The sequence below is a fragment of the Oncorhynchus nerka genome, linkage group LG11 (genome assembly GCF_034236695.1).
Source record: "Oncorhynchus nerka isolate Pitt River linkage group LG11, Oner_Uvic_2.0, whole genome shotgun sequence".
Classification (NCBI taxonomy): Eukaryota; Metazoa; Chordata; class Actinopteri; order Salmoniformes; family Salmonidae; genus Oncorhynchus; species Oncorhynchus nerka.
Genome location: NC_088406.1, coordinates 62,519,884 through 62,538,577, shown reverse-complemented (window position 1 = coordinate 62,538,577; position 18,694 = coordinate 62,519,884). Strand labels below are relative to the sequence as shown.

The window sequence follows — 18,694 nt, the reverse complement described above, 5'->3', positions numbered from 1 at the left end:
TATTTGTTTTGTCTTCTTTCACAATCTCTATTGTTTTTTTCAAATCAAATCAAATGGCTCTGTTTAATGTGCTTCTCTCTGCACGGTTAAATCCAGATTGGAGCTGTGCAAACACATGACACAGCAGGTGACCTGAGAATGAAGCTAGATTTGTTTGATTCGTCCTGTTTTCTTATCTCAAATGGTTATATTCGTATTGTCTGCAGTGCCACCTGCTACCAGCGTTGCCAAGATGCCAGGTAGCCTAAGAGATCAAAATTGATGTTTTAAATCCTTGTTGTCAAATTACATAACATGATGAGCGAAAGAGAGAACAAAAAAAATAAAGGCTGAGAGAGCGAGAGAGAGCGAGAGAGAGAGAGAGAGAGAGAGAGAGAGAGAGAGAGAGAGAGAGAGAGAGAGATGGAGGGTGTGGCACAAGTGTGTGTGTCTGTCACATCTTGGTTGTTGAGGAACCAGCCCTTCCCCAGGAACTTCCAGACATCAGAATGTACACTGAAAAACAATGTGTACACCAGTGACAGTTGGTGACATTTAAGATGAGGGAGGAATATTATTTTTTTATTACAGCATATTGTATGACTTTCATTCATATTCCATTCAAATAGCTCAATGTAACATCGATAGGTGTTGGTTACTACATGATTCTCAAGTTTTTCCTATACATATTATGAGGTTGCTACAACCTAGCCTATAAATGAAAGTTTACAACGTAGGTGTGCTGGTTAAGATAAACATTTGAGTAATCAAGGTGACAGACAGTGACACATTCAATACTGCATTGCACAGTCTAGTCTGCATCTATACCTGATCAGGGGTGTAATCATTAGTCCAATAGTTGCAAACGACAGTTTCTATTGGACAAATTCAGGTATGTTTATCCACATTTCGTTCCATTTGCTTCCGTCAGTCGGTCGAATGAATACACCCCTGGTCACAAGCAAACACTGTTCACTATCATAGCAGCCACATACAAACATCATGATCATTTTACAATATAATGTATTTATAAAGACCTTTTTACATCAGCAGTTGTCCCAAAGTGCTAATACAGAAACTCAGCCTTAAACCCCAAACAGCAAGCAATGCAGACGTAGAAGCACGGTGGCTAGCTAAAACTCCCTTGAAAGGCAGGAACCTAGGAAGCAACCTAGAGAGGAACCAGGCTCTTAGGGGAGGCCAGTCCTCTTCTGGCTGTGCCAGGTGGAGACTATAAGAGTACATGGATAATTAGGGTCTCAGATTCCAGGTGGAAAAAAACATGGGATGATGGAGCTGCGGTACGCTCCCTGTTTGTGTATCCTCTGTAGACCCCTTTGGGCTTCAGAAAAACCATTTAATTCACAGCAGGAAATTGCATATATGGGCATTGTCTTCCATATTGGAACGCAGCCTTGGCGCAAGTACTCCATATATGGGCACAGACGTTCGTGTTGGAATGTGGCCCGGAACTGGAACTCCATACATGGGCACCGACAGTCATATTGAACGAGGCCCTGAAGCAGGAACTCCATATACGGCCCAGACACCCATATTGAAATGTGGCCTTTTAGAAATGAATTTCATACATGGACATAGATCCGTGACCATGGACATAGAGCCGTGACCAGCCATGCCAATCTGCTCAACTGCATCCAATATTCATGAACTACAAGCCAAAACTTTAGGAAGCATTGGAGTCAACATGGGCCAGTATTGGGGCGGCAGGTAGCCTAGTGGTCAGAGTGTTGGACTAGTAACCGAAAGGTTGCAAGATTAAATCCCCAAGCTGACAAGTTAAAATCTGTCGTTCTACCCCTGAACAAGGCAGTTAACCCACTGTTCTTAGGTCATCATTGAAAATAAGAATTTGTTCTTAACTGACTTGCCTAGTTACATAAAGGTAAAACAAAAATCCCAGTGGAATGCTTTCAACCCCTTGTAGAGTCCTTTCCCTGACAAATTGTGACTGTTCTGAGGGGAAAAGTGGAGGGTGAAACTCAATATTAGTTGTTCCTAATGTTTGGTACACTCAGCTAGCACATCAATTATGAAAAATGGCAGACCTTTTCCTCTGAAAAATGAATTGTGACTAAAACGCAGTCATATCATGATTCAAATGGTGCTCTCCAACTGCTGACACGAATGTATCTAATCACAGCGGTACCCTGACTGGGACTCAAACCCTGATACCTGGGACTGTTGTTCTAAAACCATTCCCAAAGGATAAAAACTCTTGCTGAAGTCGTTAGGAGTTGTACGAATGTTGTTTAGTATTTTTACAATAAGTTTAACTTGTATTTCTTTCTTTTTTTTTAGCTTGCTCGTAATGCTATCAATGACAATGACAGCATTGATAATCCCACTTATGATGACAAAAACGTAATTGTTTTCAAAACATCAAGATAACAAACTCTTGTCTCCAGTCCAGACACATCTTGAATAATAAGTCTGATGCAGATGTTCTGAATACCTCTTCCAAAAGCATCTCAGAACCACTGGCACCCTGTTAAGCCACCTTGCTGGGCAAAACAAAAGATCTAGAGCAATTCCCAAAGACGTACCCCTCCCTTCCCCCTTCCTCCCACCACCCCTTTGGTCAACCCTGTTGGTTCAAACCTCAGTGCGTGCAGGAAGAGTGTGATCAGAAGAGACAAACCAACACCGCTCGGTGCAGGTGTCGAAAGGTAGAAATTCTTCTACAACAAAAGCTCTGACAGGTCTCTAAAAAAAGAAAGAGCTATGCAAACAAAACTTGTGACCTGAGAATAGAACAACATTTCTTTGATTCACGGTCATTCCATTCTGTTTCCTTATCTCAAGTGGTTATACTTGTATTGTAGCCAAGTAGCCCGGATTACATTTGTGTCGTGATGTAAACATGGTTGCCGTTTCATTTGTTTTCTTTCACAATCTCTATTGTTTTTCAAATCAAATCAAATGGCTCTGTTTAATGTGCTTTTCTCTGCACGGTTAAATCCAGATTGGAGCTGTGCAAACACATGACACAGCAGGTGACCTGAGAATGAAGCTAGATTTGTTTGATTAACAGTCATTCGTCCTGTTTTCTTATCTCAAATGGTTATACTTGTATTGTCTGCAGTGCCACCTGCTACCAGCGTTGCCAAGATGCCAGGTATCCTAAGAGATCAAAATTGATGTTTTAAATCCTTGTTGTCAAATTACATAACATGATGAGTGAAAGAGAGAAAAAAAGTAAAGGCTGAGAGAGCGAGAGAGAGAGAGAAAGAGAAAGAGAAAGAGAAAGAGAAGAGAGAGAGAGAGAGAGAGAGAGAGAGAGAGAGAGAGAGAGAGAGAGAGAGAGAGAGAGAGATGGAGGGTGTGGTCACCACAAGGCACAAGTGTGTGTGTCTGTCACATCTTGGTTGTTAAGGAACCAGCCCTTCCCCAGGAACTTCCAGACATCAGAATGTACACTGAAAAACGATGTGTACACCAGTGACAGTTGGTGACATTTAAGATGAGGGAGGAATATTATTTTTCTATTACAGCATATTGTATGACTTTCATTCATATTCCATTCAAATAGATCAATGTAACATCGATAGGTTTTGGCTACTACATGATTCTCAAGTTTTCCCTATACATATTATGAGGTTGCTACAACCTAGCCTATAAATGAAAGTTTACAACGTAGGTGTGCTGGTTAAGATAAACATTTGAGTAATCAAGGTGACAGACAGTGACACATTCAATACTGCATTGCACAGTCTAGTCTGCATCTATACCTGATCAGGGGTGTAATCATTAGTCCAATAGTTGCAAACGACAGTTTCTATTGGACAAATTCAGGTATGTTTATCCACATTTCGTTCCGTTTGCTTCCGTCGGTCGGTTGAATGAATACACCCCTGGTCACAAGCAAACACTGTTCACTATCATAGCAGCCACATACAAACATCATGATCATTTTACAATATAATGTATTTATAAAGACCTTTTTACATCAGCAGTTGTCTCAAAGTGCTAATACAGAAACTCAGCCTTAAACCCCAAACAGCAAGCAATGCAGACGTAGAAGCACGGTGGCTAGCTAAAACTCCCTTGAAAGGCAGGAACCTAGGAATAAACCTAGAGAGGAACCAGGCTCTTAGGGGTGGCCAGTCCTCTTCTGGCTGTGCCGGGTGGAGATTATAAGAGTACATGGATAATTAAGGGTCTCAGATTCCAGGTGGGAAAAAACATGTGGATGATGGAGCTACGGCACTCTCCCTGTTTGTGTATCCTCTGTAGACCCCATTAGGCTTCAGACAAACCGTTTAATTCACAGCAGGAAATTGCATATATGGGAATTGTCTTCCATATTGGAACGCAGCCTTGTCGCAAGTACTCCATATATGGGCACAGACTTTAGTATTGGAATTTGGACCGGAACAGGAACTCCATACATGGGCACCGACAGTCATATTGAACCGAGGCCCTGAAGCAGGAACTCCATATAAGGCTCCAGACACCCATATTGGAGCGCGGCCTATTAAAAATAAATTCCACCTATGGACATAGAGCCATGACCATCCAATCTGCTCAACTGCATCCAATCATCATTAGCCACAAGCCACAACTGTAGGAAGCATTGGGGTCAACATGGACCAAAATTGCTGTGGAACGCTTTCGACCCCTTGTAGAGTCCATGCCCCAACAAATTGAGACTGTTCTGAGGGCAAAAGTTGGGGATGCAACTCAATATAAGGTGTTCCTAATGTTATGTATACTCAGCTAGCACATCAATTGTGAAAAATGGATTGTGACTAAAACTTGGCCATTACATGCTTTAAATGGTGCTGTCCAACTGCTGACACGAATATATCTAATCACAGGGGTACCGTGACTGGGACTCAAACCCTGGGACCTGCGACTGTCATTCTAAAACCATTCCCAAAAGGCTAAAAACTCTTGCTGAAGTCATTAAGAGTTGTACGAATGTTGTTTAGTATTTTAACAACAGGTTCAACTTTTATTGTGTTGTCTTATATTAGCTTGCTCGTATTGCTATCAATAACAATGACAACGATGATAATCCAATTGTTTTCGAAACAACAACATAACAAACTCGTCTCCAGTCCAGACACATCTTGAATAATAGGTCTGACACAGATTTAGGAATAGACGTGACAGTAAGCGACCAACTTCTCTGTTATATAAACATCATCACAAGGTAAACAGTGGTAAACACCACTCAGAAACACACAAAGGCTAATTATCCAGTCCCACAAAACCCCAGAGGCATGTCCTCCAAAGCAACTAAGAACCACTTGCATTCTGTATAGCCACCTTGCTGGGCAAAACAAAAGATCTAGAGCATTCCCAAAGACATACCCTTCCCTTCCCCCTCCTCCCACCACCCCTTTGGTCAACCCTGTTGGTTCAAACCTCAGTGCGTGCAGGAAGAGTGTGATCAGAAGAGACAAACCAACACCGCTCGGTGCAGGTGTCGAAAGGTAGAAATTCTTCTACAACAAAAGGAGCTCTGAAAGGTTGCTAAGAAAATAAAAGGAAGGCTATGCAAACACGACGCAGCCTGTGACCTGAGAATAAAACAACATGTGCTTCTGTCACAGTCGTTCCATCCTGTTTCCTTATCTCAAGTGGTTATACTTGTATTGTAGCCAGGTAGCCTGGATTACATTTGTGTCGTGATGTAAACATGGTTGCCGTTTTAGTTGTCTTCTTCCACAATCCTTATTGTTTTTCAAAGAAAATGAAATGGCTCTGTTTAATGTGCTTTTCTCTGCACAGTTCCATCCAGATTGGAGCTGTGCAAACACATGACATAGCAGGTGACCTGAGAATGAAACAAGATTTGTTTGATTAACAGTCGCTCGTCCTGTTTTCTTAACTCAAGTGGTTATACTTGTATTGTCTGCAGTGTCACCTGCTACCAGTGTTGCCAAGACGCCAGGTAGCCTAAGAGATCAAAATGTATGTGTTAAATCCTTGGAGGATATAACATGATGAGTGAAAGAGAGAAAAGGCGGAGAAAGCGAGAGAGAGAGAGAGAGATTATGCGTTTGCTACATATGACACAAATGACCCGTGAATTGATGTGGTTATAAACCTCTCTATAATTCTCAGTCGTGTATTTATGTCACACAATATGGGATTAGGTGTACAAACATATACAATGCAGCCCAGATCAGTCCTACAACATTGTATTTACCAAGCTCTGTTTTAAAAGGCATTGTACTAAATGGCCTTGCAGCCAACACGTCTTCCGCATCCTTTGCTTTTGTGGCATTGGGCAGTCACTGTTCCACATTTTTTGATGTTACAGCCTGAATTTAAAATTGATTCAATTGTAGATCACACAAATGCCCAATAATGTCAAAGTGGAATTTTATTTGTAAATTTTCTAAATTAATCAAAAATGAAAAGTTGAAATGTCTTAAGTCAGTAATTATTCAACCGCTTTCTTGTGGCAAGCCTAAATGAGTTCAGGATTACAAACGTGCTTTAAAAAATCATGTAATAGTTTGCATGGACTAATTCTATGTTCAATAATAGTTGTTGACATGATTTTTGAATGACTACTCCATCTCTGTACCCCACACATACGGGTCCCTCAATCCAGTAGTGAATTTCAAGCACAGATTCAACCACAAAGACCAGGGAGGTTTTTCAATGCCTCGCAAAGAAGGGCACCGATTGGTTTGTGAATATAAAAAATATTCCTTTGAGCATGGTGAAGTTATTAATTAGGCTTTGGACGGTGTATCAATAAACCCAGACACTACAAAGATACAGGAGTCCTTTCTTACTCAGTTGCTGGAGATGAAGGAAACTGCTCAGGGTTTTTACCATGAGGCCATTGGTGATTTTAAAACAGTTACAGAGTTGAATAGTTGTGATATGAGAAAACAGAGGATGGATCAACAACAAAAGCCTGTACAGAATACAAATATTCCAAAGGATACATCCTGTTTGCAACAAGGTACTTATTAAGTAATACTGCAAAGAATGTGGCAAATAAATTAACTTTTTGTGGCAAACAGGATGGGGCAAATCCAACACAACACATCACTAAGTGACATTCTTCATATTTCCACACATGGTTGTGGCTGCATTATGTCGTGGGTATGCGTGTCATCGGCAAGGACTAGGGAGTTTGTAGGATAACAATAAATGGAATACAGCTAAGCACAGGCAAAATCCTAGAGGAAAAGCTGGTTCAGTCTTCTTTCCAACAGACACTGGGAGAAAAAATTCACCTTTCAGCGGGACAATTACCTAAAAGACAAGGCCAAATCTACACTGGAGTTGCTTACCAAGACGACACTGAATGTTCCTGAGTGGCCTAGTTTCAGTTTTGACTTAAATCGGCTTGGAAATCTATGGCAAGACTGGCAATGGCTTTCTAACAATTATCAAACAAACAGCATGACAGAGCTTGAATAATTTGTTCAAGAATTATGGGCAAATATTGAACAATCCAGGTGTGCAAAACTGCTAGATAAAGATTCACAGGTTTAATCGCTGCCAAAGGTGTTTTTGACATGTATTGTCTCAAGGGGTAATACTTATCTAATCAAGATATATTAGTGTTTTATTTTTCAAATGTTAGAATTTTTCTTCCACTTTGACATTACAGAAAATGACAATTTCATCAATATTAATCTCACTTTTTAACACAAATCAAATGTGGGAGAAGACAAGGGGTGTGAAGGCACTGTATGTAATGTAAGCAGTGTTATAAAGGCAATGACTGTCTGTATGTACATAGTCCCAAATTTAGCAACAAGAAAATAGGATTCATGTAATAAAGATATTGTTGAAAATGTAGTCATGTACATCACCCTGTAGTGCATTTAAGTAAAACAGGATTAGATATTGTCCCTTTTAGTACATCAATTTGTAGATTTAATTGAATTTAACCAAACCTGTACACATACCCACACACAGGGGCAGATTGACCATCTGGTAATTCTGGCAAATGCCAGATGGGTTGGACAATTTTTTGACGAACAAAAATGTTTTACATTTTTTTTATATAAAAATGAAACAACTCAAATTTTGACATGGCCATGGGCCTGTGAAGATTGATTTTTAAAAATATTTTTGTGCCATTTCTCTTTTAAACAAATCTATAATGATCTATAACCACCCTACCAAGATGAGCTGGCCCAGTTTTTCTGAGCTGAGGTCACACAAACTCACATTCAAAGTCAAATGTGGCATCAGCAAAGAGACCTGCTCCTACTCTGTCATCAGTTAGACAGCCGGGATCATGGATCATTAAAAATGGAAAGGATGCCTATTAACATAGAAAGAGCTCATTCCACATTGTCACCCCACCACTCAAAACTTCCTATTTTTGGGGGCGGCTAAAACCATGATTTGCTCAAACAGTAAAGTGTAGTATCCTCATGATTCCTGTAATGAAAGTGTCTGCCCTGTTCCTGTGTCCTGGCTGGAGCCTGCCGATGTGATGAGCAAGCCACTCTCCTCTCCCCCTATGTGCTAGATAGAAAAATGCGCTCTGATCGTATAACATTAAAAAATGCAATTGCTAGAAATTCTGGAGTCCTATTTTGACATTAAAATATAGCAGCTATAGCCTAATTGTCAACCCAAAATGCATTACAAATTCAATCACTGACTTAGATGGCACATCAAAATATCTTGAATTAGGCATTACTGCTTGGACATGTTAGATGAAAACACATTTCTTGATTCAGTAGTCTATTTATTATAGTTCTTAATAAAGCACTATGAATGACTTTATAAGAGGATTCCAAATCATGATTTGGGTCTGACCAAATCATGGGCTGGTGCCACCAACTGTAAAAGTTAGCAGCACCAGTGACACCAGGGGAAAATGTTAGTCTGGAGCCCTGTAATAATAATCAACACTTACGGTCAAATGTGGTCTCAGGCCAATTCGTAATTTGATGTGTGTAAATCTGTGACAGTACGGATCTTCCGGCAAGACGATAACACCAAGCACAAATCAAAATCCACAAAAAAAAATGTTAATTGACCACAAAATCAACATTTTGTAATGGCCATCGAAGTCTCCAGACTTCAACCCCATTGAAAACCTGTGGTTGAAATTGAAGAGCAATGGTGGACTTAACATTAGGCAGAAGAGGCAATTGCCTCATGCCTCACATCATCGAGGGGCCTTGTTCGTGAGCTGAGCATAATTTCTCCGTTTGAGGATCCCCCATGCTCCGCACGAGGCCCCCAAACTCTACATATAGTGAGACAGAGGGGCGCTGTTTTGCTCGCTCAGATGCTTTCTCCGGTGAGATAGTATTAGCCACTTGCGAATTGATGGAAAGCTGGCAGGTGCACAGTGCTGGAATTTTTGGTATGAACATGCAAAGTGATTTGTTTGACAATCAGATGAAAACATAATGACTGGTAGTGTTCATGGCACATTCAAAGGTAATACATTTTTCCAGTTAAATGACATGTATTCATTTATTATTATTTTATTAGGAAGGGGGCCTCAGACTGGCCTCTGCCTGGGGCCTCCAAATCACTATGTCCGTCCCTGTTAAAGAGGGCAGTCCATAATTGCAGATGAAGGATATGAAAATATTATTCATGGAGGAATGGTCTAAGATCTCTCCCAATGTGTTCTTCAACCTCATAAAACATGTTAAAGTTAGCGGTGTGCGCAATGATGTGGGCTTGTGTGGATAAAATGCCAGGGACAAATTCTTGTCCCAATTAGCCCCTGCCCACACACATTAAGAGGCTGGAGCAGCACAGACTCAGCTGCATGTAGTGTGCCACTCCAAAAATGGTATGTTGTATTTCATTGTATTTACATGCCACCAAGTGGCTGTGAAATATACAAACGTGAAGAGCATCATACAGGTGTCTCTAACCCGACCGGTTAACCAAAGCTGCATAGTGATAAAAATGGTGGTCAACACTGCAACCTAGTGGTGCTATTAAGTCATTTATTGAAGAAGCTATTGAAGTCATTTACACTTCAACAGGTGCATGTCGGCTCTCATGTCACAAGATTTTGGATTGATTTAGAATAGTTTATATTAAGGGAAATCACTTTTAATGTTTCTTTGGAAGATTCTGAAATTATGTTTTATTTTGACCCAACTGTTTAAGGTACAACTGAAACATTATTTTGAAATGATGAGAAAATGTCAAAACAAAAAAGCAGTACATACCATAAAACCTTTTGACAAAAGTGCATTTTCTTTTGACGTGTAATAGCCCTGTCTATGTTCAGTTTATGTACTCTTCTCAATATATTGATTTTTTAAAATGTTTTGTTATTGTTCAATATATAATTAAATGAATATATTTTATGTGAAAATCCATGTTTAAAGACCCATTGCAGTCAAAAACGCCTGTGTTTTTTATTTACACACTACGAGGTTGGAATAATACTGCGAAATTGTGAAAATGATGATAATGCCCTCTAGTGGAAAAGCTGTTTGACAAGACTGCCTGAAATGACAGCCTGTTTTGGTCAGATGGAGTTTTGGCCTGCCTGGTGACATCACCAGGTGGTAAATTAATTAATAGACCAATAAGAACGAGAGTTCCATACCCCTCTGCCAATAATAGCTCGTTTTTAGTTTCCCCCTCCCCACTCAAACCACTTCCAGATAGTCCTAGCAAAATTCTTGCTCGAGAAATGTATCTTTGGTAAGAAGTTATTTTTGTTTATTTTTTACATGGAACCTGGAAACTAGAGACACTGGGGGCAACAGTAAGCATCGGCCTCTGATTCCAACGGTTACAAGTCTGAAACCAGCAATAGAAAGTTGTTTGAGATTTTGAATTCGGGGGGAAATGCCTAACCTTAAGATTTCGGCGTTAATGCCTCAACTTAACCCTAAACACTTTGAAATATGATGTTTGAGAAACATGGATGAATGACTAATTCTGACGTGAGACTGTGAGAGATTGTTGGTAGTGGCTTCCGAACAGCGCCCCGTCTGCTACCCAGTCATTTTAGAACAGTCATCCCATTTAAGGCTACACTGCCATCTAGTGGCAAAATAACTTTCAAACATAAAATAACAAAACATTGTATAATTTACAAAGAAAGGACTGGATAACACAATTTACTCTTACATTCACTGTACTTTGTTAGACTTTACATTCAAAATAAAATCAGATAAAATAGCTTGTGTGATCTTTGCACTCGGCCTACATTTCCCATGACCAGAAAGGGCTGTCTGTGCGCGCAGATTCTTTGCACACAGCTCCTGCGCGTTCAATTTCACTGATCTGTAAATAACTGGGATGGGACCAACACGTGCTATGTGGTCTGTACTTATGTGTTTGGGTGATGATGCTGCGAACGTGTGCATCTGCTGAACAGTATGTTGCTCATGCATTTAACCTTGGTTTTATTTTGGCTTAAAGGAGACGCAACAAAGTGGTAACGCGACATGGCCCGTGCAAATAGTTAGGTTTACTATAGCTTTAAGAATGCAAAAATAGTGTCTGGTTCTTTAAAAATGGATATTGGTTTATTATTATAGTAGGAATTAAGGAAAGTTTTTATTATTAATCAATAAATGAACGCTTATAATTTGCGGACTAGGCCCGAATTCTGTGAATTATGTCACAGTCGGATTACGGCCTTTAGCTAGCAATCCAAGCGTTTTGATCGATGTGATATCAAATGTAATCATTTGTTTACTGTCAGTACAGTATCAGAGAAAGTAATAAATACGGTCCGGGAAAAAGGGTAAGAACCGGGAACACGCGGTGATGGAGCCGCAAATCACCCAAATAGGCGATAACAATAAAAGGGATGAGCCCGAGGATGACAAGGCCACGGTACAATCCCCGGCCTCGAGTGTAGCGGTCACCCCGCGCAGGACTTCGAGAGGCCGAGGAGTTGGCCGGAAGAAGGGGGTTTCTCCTTCGCCGTGTACGAATGGAGCAACACCAGGCACTCCGAGTTCTGGACGAGTGTTACGGGACCGGTCTACACGAACACTACCAGCTTGGTTGCAGAGCGAGAAGAGTGACCATGCAGAAGAATCGAGCCCTGACAAAGCCGTAAACCGCCGGAGGAAGGCTGCTTGTCCACGATCCAGGAAAAATGCCTCCTCCGCAGCTTCAACAGAGAGTACCGGAGAGGTCGGGGATGACAGTAGTCAAGCTCATGAGTACGTTCGTATACGCCTTTAGTACACCATAAATTGCAATATAGCCGTGTCCTCTGCAATAAACGTAACATCTTTACATGCCTGTGTTAAATTGTTAGCCAGCCAAGTTTGCTTGTCAACATTTTACGGTCATAAAACCGGTTGTATGCATAGCTGCTAATTGTATACACTGACATGTACGTATTCCAGCACAGTTCCTTTAAAAAGGGTGGAGGAAGAGGGAGGGGTAATACCTGGTTTTAATGTCTAATGTTCTTTACCTGTCCTCTCATTCCCGGTGTGAGCGGTTTTGTCAAGTTGCAACCTGTATGTAGCAGTCTTGAATGACAGCAACTCATGATTATGTCATATTGTACATAGCTAGATTAACAGAAAGTCAGCCGGGAAGTTATCACTATTTTGATAACTCTTTCTCCGCAGCTCAGGGCACCCAAGGAAACCCACCGATGTTCAAGGTAGGTGACCACCCTCATACATTGCCTGATAAACTAGACAAAGATATGTGGCTACAGTAACAAAACTAGTAAGACACACCTTGAATTAGTATTCCAATTCAAAGGTGTGTATGATGGCACTCACTTTGCCCTTTCCAGTCCACCCTCACTCACAGAATGCTCAGACGCGTGCCAAGGCCCCTTCTGCCCGGGGTACCAGGGGGTCCGCCAAGCCTGTGTGCAAGAGTGAGCCTGGCACCGACAACCCAACCGGTAGGCACACCAACCAGCTAAATTGTGTTTGGGATTAAACTGAGTGGGCTAAGAACGTCTTGGGTTGCATGGGGTTCGATTTTATTTTTTTCTGGTCGGTTACATCAACTCTGTGGGGGTTGGGCCGTTCACGAGACAGAGGGGAATGTGTCATCCTGAAAAAGCCCAATCAAATTGTGATTGTTGTATTGGCATTGTGTGATAATGTTGTTTTTTGTTCCAGTGGAGGTGGAAGCAAAGGTAGTTGCAAAGAAGACAGTTAGGCTGTGAGTATACACATGCATTCCAAATCCAATTGTATTAGTCACATGCGCCAAATACAGCAGGTATAGATGGACCTTATAGTGAAGTGCTTACTTACGAGCCCCTAACCAACAATGCAGTTTAAAAAATACGGATATGAAATTAAATTAAAGAGCAGCAGTAAAATAACAATAGCGAGACTAATTACAGGGGGGTACCAGTACAGAGTCAATGTGCGGGGGCACCGGTTAGTTGAGGTGAATAAACGAACAGCATTCTTACTCATCTCATGGCTGGAAGGCTGTGTGTGTGTGTGTGTGTGTGTGTGTGTGTGTGTGTGTGTGCGTGTGTGTGTGTGTGTGCGTGTGTGTGTGTGTGTTCGAAAGAGGCTTGGGTCTATCTCTGTGCTACCGTAGTAACACGGACTCCTCTCGCCTCAGTGAGAAAAAAGAGGAGAATGAGGAAGATGTTCTCTTGGGAGGAGAAGATGAGTCTCCTTTCCAAGATGACCCTAAAGACTTCAGCTTCCAGCCACAGTCTCAGAGGTAATGTTGGCGAGACAGCAGTGTGTGTGGATCAGTATAGGCAATAATCAATGGTCCACATACAGTTGAAGTTTACATACACCTTTGCCACATACATTTAAACTCAGTTTTTCACAATTCCTGACATTTAATCCAAGTAAAGAATTCCCTGTCTTAGATCAGTTAGGATCACCACTTTATTTTAAGAATGTGAAATGTCAGAAAAATAGTTGAGAGAATGATTTATTTCAGCTTTTATTTATTTCATCACATTCCCAGTGAGTCGGAAGTTTACATGCACTCAATTAGTATTTGGTAGCATTGCTCTTAAATAGTTTAACTTGGGTCAAACGTTTCGGGTAGCCTTCCACAAGCTTCCCACAATGAGTTGGGTGAATTTTGGCCCATTCCTCCTGACAGAGCTGGTGTAACTGAGTCAGGTTTGTAGGCACACACTTTTTCAGTTCTGTCCACAAATGTTCTGTAGGTTTGAGGTCAGGGCTTTGTGATGGCCACTCCAATACCTTGACTTTTTTGTCCTTAAGCCATTTTGCCACAACTTTGGAAGTATGCTTGGGGTCATTGTCCATTTGGAAGGCCCATTTGCGACCAAGCTTTAACTTCCTGACTGATGTCTTGAGATGTTGCTTCAATATAGCCACATAATTTTCCATCTTCATGATGCCATCTATTTTGTGAAGTGCACCAGTCCCTCCTGCAACAAAGCACCCCCACAACATGATGCTGCCCCCACGTGCTTCATGGTTGGGATGGTGCTCTTTGGCTTGCAAGCCCCGCCCTTTGTCCTCCAAACATAACAATGGTCATTATGGCCAAATAGTTCAATTGTTGTTTCATCAGACCAGAGGATATTTCTTCAAAAAGTACAATCTTTATCCCCATGTGCAGTTGCAAACCGTAGTCTGGCTTTTTTTATGGCACTTTTTGAGCAGTGGCTTCTTCCTTGTTGAGCAGCCTTTCGGGTTAGGTCGATTTAGGACTCGTTTTACTGTGGATATAGATACTTTTGAACCTGTTTTCGTGTCTTCTTCCTGACCGGTATTGCGATTGCATGGTCTCATGGAGTTTATACTTGCGTACTATTGTTTGTTCAGATGAATGTGATACCTTCAGGCATTTGGAAATTGCTCCCAAGGATGAACCAGACTTGTGGAGGTCTACCATTTTTCTTCTGATGTCTTGGCTGATTTCTTTAGATTTTCCCATGATGATTTTCCCATGATGTCAAGGCAGAGGCACTGAGTTTGAAGGTACACCTCCAATTGACTCAAATTATGTAAATTAGCCTCAGAAGCTTCTGTTTTCTGGGATTTTCCAAACTGTTTAAAGGCACAGTCAACTTAGTGTACGTAAACTTCTGACCCACTGGAACTGTGATACAGTGAATTATAAGTTAAATAATCTGTCTGGAAACAATTGTTGGAAAAGTTACTTGTGTCATGCACAAAGATGTCCAAACCGACTTGCCAAAAGAAGAAATTTGTGGAGTGGTTGAAACACTTATGTTGGAGTCATTCAAACTAGTTTATGTAAACTTCCGACTTCAACTGTACATGTTTAGCAAGTGGAGGTGTGGTAGGATCTGTGTGTACGGCTATGAGTTTGAGCACTGTGCTTGTGTTACAGTGGGGAAATCAGCAGTGATGATGACATTCCCTTCAGAGATGACCTCAACGACCAGAGCTACAACCCGGAGGCTGAGACTACTAGGTGTGTATGTGTCGTAATGCTTTCCCTTTGGGATTGTGTGCAAGTGTGTGTGTGCATGTCAGCTCCAACGTATTATTCCCTTTGTGTGAATCAGTATGCATATAAATGTTTGCGTGTGTTTTGTGTGCGTTTTACCCATGTGACCTGTCTGTTGACCTTCCAAATGGATCCTCCGTTCTCTTAGGGATGCCCCCAAACCACGGCGCAAACCCCCTCCGAGACAGAAAGAGAAAAAAGAGAAGGAGCCAGGAATCAAGATAGAGGGCACAGACGTGAAGCTGGAGAACGAGTTCGGAGAGGGGGATTTGCCCAGAAAGTATGTCCCCCCCCTCCCCGATTCTCCAACCTTCTCCCAAAGTGTGCACCTGCACTCTCCCCATCATGTATTTAAAAGCATTGGAAGTGGCTGGCGTTTCCACCATTGATAAATCCGTAACGGAGAGTGTGCAATTTCAGACCTCAAAGGAAGGGTGTGCAAGGGTAGACTTCTGTCACTTTGGGAATGGGATCTGGCATTGGTTTGGTCTCTTGAGTTCACCCCTTGCTTGAATAGAGTTCTCCAACTTCTTTTATTCTCTCTATTTCCCTCAGGAGAGGCAGGCGAAGGAAAGATGATAAAAGTCCCCGGCTCCCGAAAAGAAGGTAAACTTGACATTACTGTTTAACTGCAACAATACTCTTTATTTTCTTTAGTCAACTAACAAAACATTAGTGAAATCATATGTATAAAAGCTGAACCCTCACCTCTGACATACATGATGATTGACAGTTCTGTCATGTCCCACCCCCACAGGAAGAAGCCACCGGTGCAGTATGTGCGCTGTGAGATGGAGGGGTGTGGAACAGTCCTGGCTCACCCTCGCTACCTGCAGGTCTGCCATAGCAACTGTAGTGGTCGCCATAGCGACGACAAAGCTCACAAGCTATTCTGAGATTGAGTTGTGCACGAACAGGGTTGGGGTCGATTTCAATTAAGATTTTTTTTTCAATGCATGCAATTGAATTTCACTTTCACTTCCTGAATTGGCTGTTGAAATGGAATTGACCCCAACGTAGGTGAATAGTATTAAGCTTTTTTCCCCATCCTTCGTCTCTCTCGCTGACTCTCTTTTTCCTGTAATTCCCAGCACCATATTAAGTACCAGCACCTTTTGAAGAAGAAGTTTGTATGTCCTCACCCATCCTGCGGAAGACTCTTCAGGCTGCAGAAACAGCTACTTCGCCATGCCAAGCACCACACCGGTAAACACACACACACACACACACACACACGTAGAGGTCCACATACAGACACACTGAATGCTAACTATCCTCACTAAACATTTACATGCACACACAAGTACAGTATTACATGCAATCACAGAAGCAGCGCTTGACCTGTCATTGTTTTCTGTGATGAGCTACTGCTAACTCTCTCTGCTCCCCCTCTCAGACCAGAGGGACTACATCTGCGAGTTCTGCGCCCGCGCCTTCAAGAGCTCCCACAACCTGGCTGTGCACCGCATGATCCACACCGGAGAGAAACCACTGCAGTGAGTTTCCATCTCCAACCTCATTTATTTGTTTGCCTGGTTGTTAATTAATTCCATCCATTTATTTAAATGTTGCACCTGTCTGTGCCTCCACCCCTCCCCCTTTCTCTTTTACGTTCTACATCACTCCCTCTCACTTCCTGTAGATGTGAGATCTGTGGCTTCACCTGCCGCCAGAAGGCCTCCCTCAACTGGCACATGAAGAAGCACGATGCTGATGCCACCTACCAGTTCTCCTGCTCCATCTGCAACAAGAAGTTTGAGAAGAAGGACAGCGTGGTGGCCCACAAGGCCAAGAGCCACCCGGAGGTGCTCATCGCAGAGGCCCTGGTGGCCAATGCAGGGGCCCTCATCACTACCCCTGCCTCCCTGCTGGAGGCCTCGGGAGTGGGTTGTGTCGGGAACCAGGGGGAGCTGGTACGACTGGAGCCCGCCAAGCAGGTGACCCAAGTGGGTGAACAAATGACCCACATGGGGCAACAGGTAGCTCAGATGGGTCAGATGAGCCACCAGGTGGTAGTAGTGAGTCAGGACCAGGGCCTCCACGCCATGCAGATGCCCCTGACCATCGCCCTGTCCCCCATCGACCCCCCGTCGCCCTCCGACACCCAGCAGCAGCAGACCCACCACACCCTCCAGCTCCAGATGCCCCTTCATTTTGTTCAACAGGTGGCGGCCACTTCCCCGCAGCAGCAGCAGGCCCAGATGCAGCAACTGGCCCTTCATTCCGGCTCGGTAGTGACCCAGCAGCATCAGCCCCAGCAAATGACCCTGCAGTCTTATCAGCAGCAGAATCAGCAGCCGCAGATTCTCCACATGACCTTCCAGACCGTCGACGGGTCGCAGACACATCTGCAGCAGATCCCCTTGTTAGCCACCCCCCAGCAACTCCAAACCCTCCAGAGTAGCTCCCATATTTCTACCGCCAACCTCCCTCTCTTGGCCCAGGTCCAACTTCAACCTCCGCCCCAAACTCAGGACATCCAGCTTCAGGACCCAACCACTGTGGGTTGTAGCGAAAGCTACGCTCTGGACGATTCTGTTCTCTCTGCCTCCTCTCCTTCCGCTAACACCCTTCAACAGTGTGAGACTGTAGGGGAGGGAGAGGTCATTTGGGAAGGAGGCGGAGAGGGGGACGGAGTGGTGGAGGGGGATGTCTTGACCGATTCAACAGAAGTGCACATGCAACATGTACTTATCTAGAGTAGTCGGGGGGGGGGGGGGGCTAGCCTGGAAATTCAAACTGAATTCAGATGTTTCACTTTACGATCACTAATTAGGAAAGTGAAACAACATAAGGTGATTCAGTCTGGATTTCGAGGTTAGGGGAAACTGGGAAAGACAGTAAAAAATGAGAGGTCTAGCGATGTCCCTCCTAATGTATTGTGGCACCATTTGAAATATATAGGATCACAGAAATGTATTTATAGTCACTTTTGGTAGCTTTTTAGATCTACCCGCATCAGGGCAGTTGTGTGAGTGTGAGTTGTTGCCTTTGTACATAAAGTGATGTAGCCATCTATACCCATCAACTGGCCTTCTGTGTTTGTGTTTAGCATTTATCAGAAGAGGCTGGTGGGAGGAGCTATAGGAGGACTGGCTCATTGTAATGGCTGGAGTGGAATCGATGGAACCGAGGCAAACACGTTCCCATGTTTAGTGTGTTTGTCTGTTCCATAGTTTCCATTCCAGCCATTACAATGAGCCCCTCCCACCTTCCTCATGATACTAGTATCACAACACTTACAGTTCTCAATTTTCCATGGCAAACAAAGAACTGAAAGCAGTTTCTAACAGTAGGGCTTAGATTCTTAGATCAGATCTGCCCTAGCCAACACCCTTATAGCGGTGGTTTT

General features: G+C 42.7%; 1 protein-coding gene across 1 annotated transcript; it reads left to right on the top strand.

Moving 5' to 3' along the window:
• Positions 1-10,726: 10,726 nt before the first annotated feature.
• Positions 10,727-18,370, top strand: LOC115137299 (E3 ubiquitin-protein ligase ZFP91-like). Its single transcript, XM_029673542.2, has 12 exons — positions 10,727-12,101; positions 12,522-12,556; positions 12,695-12,808; positions 13,032-13,074; positions 13,492-13,596; positions 15,223-15,306; positions 15,491-15,622; positions 15,898-15,948; positions 16,100-16,178; positions 16,434-16,548; positions 16,739-16,838; positions 16,985-18,370. The coding sequence occupies exons 1-12, from the start codon at positions 11,698-11,700 to the stop codon at positions 18,039-18,041; spliced, it is 2,319 nt and encodes a 772-aa protein (XP_029529402.2). The 5' UTR covers positions 10,727-11,697; the 3' UTR covers positions 18,042-18,370.
• The last annotated feature ends 324 nt before the right edge of the window (positions 18,371-18,694 follow it).

Coding starts and splice junctions, on each gene's coding strand:
- LOC115137299 (XM_029673542.2), top strand. CDS start 11,698: ATGGAGCCGCAAATCACCCAAATAGGCGATAACAATAAAAGGGATGAG. Junction 12,102..12,521: donor GACAGTAGTCAAGCTCATGA/GTACGTTCGTAT, acceptor CTTTCTCCGCAG/CTCAGGGCACCCAAGGAAAC. Junction 13,597..15,222: donor TTCCAGCCACAGTCTCAGAG/GTAATGTTGGCG, acceptor CTTGTGTTACAG/TGGGGAAATCAGCAGTGATG.